Source organism: Daucus carota, chromosome 6 (assembly GCF_001625215.2).
Source record: "Daucus carota subsp. sativus chromosome 6, DH1 v3.0, whole genome shotgun sequence".
Taxonomy (NCBI): Eukaryota; Viridiplantae; Streptophyta; class Magnoliopsida; order Apiales; family Apiaceae; genus Daucus; species Daucus carota.
In genome coordinates this window covers 35,651,798-35,659,886 of record NC_030386.2, presented here as the reverse complement: position 1 = coordinate 35,659,886, position 8,089 = coordinate 35,651,798, and the positions used below count along the sequence as shown (strand labels likewise).

Sequence of the window (8,089 nt, the reverse complement as noted above, 5' to 3'; positions counted from 1 at the left end):
CCGATGCGGCCTCAAAGTTTAAAAACGTATCTTTCGACCCTCAAAGTATCTTTGTTGTATCTTTTAGCCTTTTTTAAAAATACCGGTATAAATCGGGGGATAAACTTGACAATTCATATTCGGGGTAAAGTTTGGGCGTACCTTTTAATCCTTAAAGTTTACATTTCGTTCCTTTTAACCCCTAAAGATTACATTAAAATACATGAGAAGTTTCTTTTAACCCTTAATGTTTAATGCTCTTTTTAACCCTCACGTGTGAAATGCCAATTTTGTTCACCCCGTTGTATACCGGTATACGCCATAGGGGCTAAAAAGTACGACAAAAATACTTTGAGGGTTGAAAGGTACGTTTTTAAAATTCGAGGTCGCATCGGAACTTCCACCCAAACTTTACCATACACTGATTTTGAGGGTTGAAAGGTACGTTTTTAAAATTCGAGGTCGCATCGGAACTTCCACCCAAACTTTACCATACACTGATTTTGAGATGCTGCCACAAAACAAAGAACGAAAAATTAAGAAAACCAAAAACAAATAAAATACAATTAACTTTATTTTTTGTTATTCACATTTGTATAAATTTCGAATAATATCTTTCTAAAAAATGAATCTAACATCTCATATTTTTACAGGTATGAAAGCCGGGCAGTTTTGAACGCAATCAGAATTCACAAAATATCTCAGCGTATGACGACGAAACAATACTTTCAAGTCAATAACATTATCGAAAACTCCAGTTTTGTATGGCTAAGAAGTAAGAACCACTAGAAGACTTTACGTCTCCAAAAATGCAGTGCCTTGAATTATAAACTTATATTCACTAAACCATATTGCAACACAACAAATCACTCTGAAAAAAATGGAGATATGGTTCATGATCATAGTCTCACTCTGCATATCAGCTCTCATCAAATCAATCCTCTCAACTATCCAATCTTCAAAAACCCAGAAACTCCCGCCAGGGCCAACCACAGTTCCGATCATCGGTAGCTTCATATGGCTCCGTAAAACATTCTTCCAGCTCGAGCCTATACTACACAGTCTGAAGCTCAAATATGGTCCTATAGTCACTCTCCGGATTGGTTCTCGTCCGGCTATCTTTATCGCGAGCCACGCCTCTGCTCACCGTGCACTTGTTCAAGCTGGTGCAGTCTTTGCTGATCGACCTCAGGAACTCCCCACTGGCAATGTTATTAATAGTTACCAGCACAACATCAGCTCAGCTTCTTATGGTCCTAACTGGCGCCTCTTTCGTCGTAGCATGGCCGAGACTATCATGCATCCTGTACGTCTTAAAACTTTCTCTGGTGGACGTAAATGGGTGCTCGAGGTTCTCATGCAGAGACTGTTATCAGAGGCCAGTTTAGATGGTATAAAAGTTGTTGATCACTTTCAGTATGCTATGTTTTGTTTGTTAGTTTACATGTGTTTCGGGGAAAGATTTGAGGATGAAAAGATTAGAGAGATAGAAAGAGTGCAGAGAAATTTGCTGTTGAGTTTCCTTAGGTTTAATGTTCTTAATTTCTGGCCTAAAGTAGGGAGAATTATTTTTAAAAAGAAATGGAAGGAACTTATTGGGATTCGTCAGGATCAAGATACTGTCTTGATCCCGATTATAAAAAGGAGACTGGAGAAATTGATGAAGCAAGAAGTTGGAGAAGATGATGTGGTGGCTTATGTAGATGGTTTGGCTGATTTGAAGTTGCCCGAGGAAGGGAATAGAAAGTTGAGTGATGAAGAGCTGGTTAGTTTGTGTGGGGAGTTTCTGAATGGAGGGACTGATACAACTTCAACTACTTTGCAATGGATTATGGCTAATTTGGTGAAGTACCCTCAAGTTCAGGAGAAGCTTTATCAAGAAATCGTGTCGGTTGTAGGGGAGAAAGGGGATTTAGCAGAGAAGGCGGTGAAGGAGGAGCAGCTGCAGCAAATGCCATACTTAAAAGCAGTTGTGTTGGAAACTTTGAGGCGCCATCCGCCTGGTCACTTTGTGCTGCCTCATTCGGTGACTCAGGAGGTGGAGTTGGATGGTTATGTGATTCCGAAGAATGCTATGGTGAATTTCATGGTGGCGGAGATGGGAAGGGATGGCGAGGTGTGGAAAGATCCAATGGAGTTTAAGCCAGAGAGATTCTTGAGTGGGAATGAAGGAGAAGAGGGGTTTGATATAACATGTAGCAGGGAGATAAAAATGATGCCTTTTGGGGCAGGGAGGAGGATATGCCCTGGCTCTGCATTGGCATTGCTACATTTGGAGTATTTTGTGGCTAATTTGGTTTGGAATTTTGAATGGAAGCCTGCTGCTGGGAATTCTGATGTTGATCTTTCAGAAGAACAAGAATTTACCGTGGGCATGAAACATCCATTGCTTGTTAGCATTTCTCCTAGAGTGAAAACATAGAATTGGTAAACTGTAAAAAGTAAATTAAAGGCTTGTTTGGTTAGGCTTTCTCCTGGCTCCCAACTTTTAAGTCAAAATCAGTATATTTTTATGTTTGTACGAGGAAGTTATAAGTAAATTTATGGATTATAAGTCAGAATATGATAAATTGAAAATTCTATATTCTTTTAGTGACTTATATTCATCTTTTGAAGTTGATTTTATAAAAAAAATTCTAAAATTTTATTATTATATTAATATAAGTTGTAAATATAAAAAAAAAAATTCAAACACATGATTTAGAAGTTACATTTTACTTTTAAGTAACTTCTCACTTGTAAAATTTTATGCTGAGAGATTTTTGCTGGCTGCAAATTACACGACGAGAGAAGGCTGTGTTACAGGACATGTACTCATGCTTCGTATTTTCTACAACAGATTATTTCATTTTTTATTATTCTGCGAATATAAGTGTGACTGAGAATTTTTTTTTCATATATTTTCTTTACGTTATTTTAAATCTAATATATTAGTTTATAGTAAGAAATTACACATGATTTAATTTACGGGGATGATCAAGATAAGTTTAGACATTCAGAGTCCGGATCCTGACAGATGATTGTTGCAACATATCTTGTCGCCCTTAATAAAAAGAACGCAGACATTCTCATCATTATTTTCATTTGCATCCTTTTCTACTTCATCTTATTCAGATTCATCCTCAAAGAAATCAGCTTTGTTCTCCTAAGTTGTTTGAATATGTGTTCTGGAGAGTGACCTTACCAGACACCGTCAATAATGCTAATTCTCGGCGTCTACGTACTTTTTACTCTAGTACCTCCGCGTGTTATTTCTAGAATCATAAGTTTCAAATTCCTACTGCTACCAACAAAGATAGTTGATTCTATCCCAAATTTCAGTATCTATATATTATCACAAAACTTGTACATTCATCAATCATTCGTAACACCGCAGTTTAACAAATAATGGAGACATGGTTTATAATCACTGTCTCTCTATGCATATCAGCCTTCATCAAATTATTCTTCTCCATCAGGCAATCATCAAATCTCGCTAAACTCCCCCCTGGACCGACCATAATGCCGATCATTGGCAGCTTCCTATGGCTGCGTAAATCATACGTTGAAATCGGAGCCATTCTCCATCAGCTCAAGCTCAAGTATGGCCCAATAATCACACTTAAAATCGGCTCTCACCCTTCCATTTTCATTGCCAGCCACGCCTCGGCTCATCGTGCACTTGTTCAAGCTGGTGCGGTTTTTTCTGACAGGCCTCCACCGCCCCCTACTAACAACATTCTAGACAGTTACCAGCACAACATCAGTGCAGCCTTCTATGGCCCCAACTGGCGCCTCTTTCGTCGTAACATGGCGGAGACCATCATGAATCCTGTGCGTGTTAAGACGTTCTCTGGAGGACGTAGATGGGCGCTGGGAGTCCTCATCCAGCGCCTTTTATCCGAGTCCAGGTTGGATAGTATTCAAGTTGCTGATCATTTGCAGCATGCCATGTTTTGTTTGTTGGTTTTCATGTGTTTCGGAGAAAAATTTGAGGATGAAAAAATTAGAGAAATTGTGCGAGTACAAAGAAATTTGTCAAAGAGTGTGTTTAAGTTCAGTTTTCTTAATATTTGGCCTAAAGTAGGGAGGATCGTATTTAAAAAGAAATGGAAGGAACTTATTGCAGTTCGTGAGGATCAAAATAATGTGCTGATTCCGATAATAAAAACTAGACTTAAAAAGGGGATGAAGGGAAATGTGGAAGATGATGATGTGATGGCTTATGTAGATAGTTTGGTTGATTTCAAGTTGCCCGAGGAAGGGAATAGAAAACTGAGAGATGAAGAGATGGTGAGTATGTGCGGGGAGTTTATCAATGCAGGGATTGATACAACTTCGACGACTCTGCTATGGATTATGGCTAACTTGGTGAAGTATCCTCAAATACAGGAGAAGCTTTATCAAGAAATTGTTTCGGTTGTGGGAGAGGGAGAGGAGGTATTGGAGGTGGTCAAGGAGGAGGAGCTGCAAAAAATGTCGTATTTAAGAGCCGTAGTGCTGGAAGGTTTAAGGCGCCATCCGCCTGGTCATTTTGTTTTGCCACATTCAGTGACTGAGGATGCGGAGTTGGATGGTTATGTGATTCCTAAAAATGCTACGGTGCATTTTATGGTGGCGGAGATGGGAAGGGATGGTGAGGTGTGGAAAGATCCGATGGAGTTTAGGCCGGAGAGATTCTTGAGTGGGAATGGAGGAGAAGAGGGGTTTGATGTAACATGTAGGAAGGAGATAAAGATGATGCCTTTTGGGGCAGGGAGGAGGATTTGCCCTGCCAACACATTGGCATTGCTTCACTTGGAGTATTTTGTGGCTAATTTGATATGGAAATTTGAGTGGAAGCCTGCTGCTGGGAATCATGATGTTGATCTTTCGGAAAAGCAAGAATTTACCATTGGCATGAAATATCCTTTGGTTGTTAGCCTTTCTCCTAGAGTGAGTGTGAATCATAGCCGCCCATAGGGAATCAAGATTGTTAAATAAGAAATCCAGTGTAAATTGCTCTAGTATCATGCTGCTAGTAACAATGATCAAATAAAGGATATGGATCAAATAAATTTAGTGTTGAATTGAGATGAATCAATCCAATGATGTAATTACTATTACACTGTAACTGAAAGAACAAACAGTGTATAAATTTTTGACTCTTGTCTATAGTACGCAAGAACCTTGATGCTCTCAACTCCGTTAGGTGCTCCCACACCTCACCATTCCTTCCCATCTGACCCACCATCAATTTACCCCAACATTCTTCAGAATCAAATATCCATCCAAACAGACAGATAAAACATCAGTTCATCCCAACAAGCAAAATAGTAATACTAAAGGTTGTGATTTAGAAAACTTGGCAGTTTTATCACCCCTAATTTGACAGCTCTTCATTATAAACTCAAATCACTTGATACTGAAGATAAGCTAAGTTACCAACTAATGCACTATGATTTAATGCAGAAGCAGAACCAAAGTTGTTATCAAATAGGATCAAACTCAATTTAGATACTAGAAAACAGTAAAGTCTAACATAGACATTTAACAAAGATGAAGCTGCAGACAGTAGATTACCACACAAACGTCAAACAAAATTATGCACCTTATTCGTAATCTCAAGATTCTGGAGTAGAGAGAGCTAAAATTGAAAAGGCATGCTGTGAATTGAGCAGGGAGCACATAGTATTCAGTAAATGAGAGGCTTACGTGAAAAGCTCGCGATGAAGAAGAGTATTTTAAACTCGTTACTAGTCTGGCTCTTACGCGTATTATTACATTGGCATGTTTGAGAGACCAAAAAAAGAAGTTTTAAGTAGGACTATTTCAACTGGCACATATTCATCAAGTGATCAATAGTAAGCTTTGTCGCGGATTTATAGGCTCAAGTTTGGGCTTGTATTATTTGTTTACAGAAGGAACTCTGGATGACATAATACAAGCTAAACACAAGATCATACATTAGGTAAAAATAACTGGAGAGCAAAAGCACACGAAACTCACCATTGAAATAATAGCTATAGAAGATATGCAACTAACCATGTACTCAAAATATAAAAAATAGAGATCCAAAATATTAACCCAGTAGTGTAATTATAACTACGAAAATCAAGATGATCATATATAAATTAGAAAATTCATAAGGGAATAGGTTGATGCTGGCATGTATCTGTTTGAATTACGAAAATAATTAAAACGACAAGCTGGAACATAACCTAACTGAGGATTAATTACTAGTTAGAGGCCTGAGAATCCGAATCATCCTTTTTGGACAAGAAGTAACTAAATTTGCTCCGAATCCAAGCTCGTCCCTCCCGCTCACTCGCAACCATAGCCGGCGAAAGAACCACGGCAAAAGGCACAGAACCCACCACTTGTCTCAATATCCAGTGCTTTTTGAGAATCTGAAACACACAGGAACATTATTATTATTATTATTATTATTATTATTATTATTATTATTATTATTATTATTATTATTATTATTATTATTATTATTATTATTATTATTATTATTATTATTATTATTATTATTTGTGAATTGATATATTGAAATTGAATAGATATCATCATGCATACAAGAGAGAGCGTAGGGTTACCTTCCCGGCTGGCTTAAAAGTACTCACAAAGTCGATAAGTTTGTCACCTTGTCTGTGCAGACAACGCAAAATCGCCAACATCTTGCTTTGCTTCTCTCTCGCTGTCTCTCTCTCTGGTCTCTCCCCCTCCCTGTCGCTGATAGCTGCCTGTTACGATCCCCTCTTTAAATATAGTTTTACGATCTCAAAATAATAATTTGATTAGATTTTTTCGTTAATCAAATTCTGATTATAATTTAGCATAAAAACAAGTTGTTTATTAATCAAAATTATTTGTTGTTAAAATTACCTTTTTTAGTTTGAGATATATTGGAAAGTTTCAAATTTACTTTTTCCGATTTCGAAATTATTGAAAGACAGTTTTAAATTGTAAAATCTATATTTTTGAGCCAGAAGATGAATCTGGATTGAGGACAATAGGTTTTGGATGAATTATTCATAACATAGCCGCATAGGCTTGGGTTAGAGCATCTCCAACGGTGTTGGCTATAATCGTTGGCTAAATTGGACCTGTAAGACATTATGTAAAATTTGCTGAACCTGTAACACATATTGCTTCAATGGCATTGGCTATACTGATTGGCTATAATTTAAAAATAGTATGTTATTAATATTTTAGATTGTTAAAATAGAATATATCAGTTTAATACAGTAATAAATGATGTGTAATCTTCCTACAGATTTCTTACAGACCTGTAGAGGTTCGACAAATATAGCCATCCATAGGAGGTTGGCTAAAATTATAGACAACAGATTAGTGTGGTTGGAGTGCTATTTTTTCAGGACGTTGGCTATATTTTTTAATTTTGGAATGCCAACTCATTTTTTAGCCAAGGGCTTTGTATGGTTGGAGATGCTCTTACCAGCTAGTGAAGAAAGATGTATGGTGTCAAAGAAGCCACCAACAGGCAATCCACCTTGTAGGTTATTGTGAGAAATGTTAAAACTATGGAGATAAGAAAGGTTTGTTAGCTCCTTGGGTTCTAGACAGCTTGTTAAAGGAAAAATCTGCCGTCTGGAGTTCATTGAGTTTCGCGATTACCACTGGTATAGGCCCGGTAAGATTGTTCTGAGAAAGGATTCTGTGAAGGGCAACAATTCATACAAACAGAAATTATCAGCAATGTGGTGCTAGAAGATGTTTGCAAATATAAAACTAATGAAAACAAGACACACGCGTGTAGTAAATTAGTAGAACTGTATCCCCTGAGAGTAGTGAACTGATTAGTAGAATTATGTCATGCTTTATATAAAAATTTTGGAGGAACAATATTAATTTATATAAAAATCAATGCTTCTTGCTAGTTGCCACTATAAATCCCCTGAGAGTAGTGAACAGATTAGTATCTACAAACTGCAGGAGACAGACTAAGAATTTTGCTTAAAAGGATACCATATTAGAAGGCGAAATAATAGATCTATGTGCTATGAACTGCAATATTTTCCATCGAGCACTGTCTGGACATTGGCACTGTAAGACAGTAACTCAATCTCCCAAGAAATAGACAATCTCTACTCTGAGATGGTTCTAGCCTAAGAGCATGTCC

General features: G+C 37.4%; 2 protein-coding genes and 1 long non-coding RNA gene across 3 annotated transcripts; 2 read left to right on the top strand and 1 right to left on the bottom strand.

The window, feature by feature from the left end:
- Positions 1–730: 730 nt before the first annotated feature.
- LOC108227180 (cytochrome P450 89A2) lies at positions 731–2,579 on the top strand. Its single transcript, XM_017402206.2, has one exon. It carries the CDS (start codon positions 860–862, stop codon positions 2,399–2,401), a length of 1,542 nt encoding a protein of 513 aa, XP_017257695.1. The 5' UTR covers positions 731–859; the 3' UTR covers positions 2,402–2,579.
- Positions 2,580–3,099: 520 nt separating this feature from the next.
- LOC108226608 (cytochrome P450 89A2) lies at positions 3,100–5,026 on the top strand. Its single transcript, XM_017401595.2, has one exon. It carries the CDS (start codon positions 3,367–3,369, stop codon positions 4,918–4,920), a length of 1,554 nt encoding a protein of 517 aa, XP_017257084.1. The 5' UTR covers positions 3,100–3,366; the 3' UTR covers positions 4,921–5,026.
- A 1,010-nt stretch (positions 5,027–6,036) lies between these two features.
- On the bottom strand, positions 6,037–6,689 carry LOC135147001 (uncharacterized). The gene is made up of 2 exons (XR_010284272.1): positions 6,543–6,689; positions 6,037–6,347 (listed from the first exon to the last, which is right to left on the bottom strand). It is a non-coding gene; the product is annotated as an uncharacterized LOC135147001 (long non-coding RNA).
- Positions 6,690–8,089: the final 1,400 nt, after the last annotated feature.

Excerpts from the sequence above, each read along its gene's own strand:
- LOC108227180 (XM_017402206.2), top strand. The coding sequence starts at position 860 with ATGGAGATATGGTTCATGATCATAGTCTCACTCTGCATATCAGCTCTC.
- LOC108226608 (XM_017401595.2), top strand. The coding sequence starts at position 3,367 with ATGGAGACATGGTTTATAATCACTGTCTCTCTATGCATATCAGCCTTC.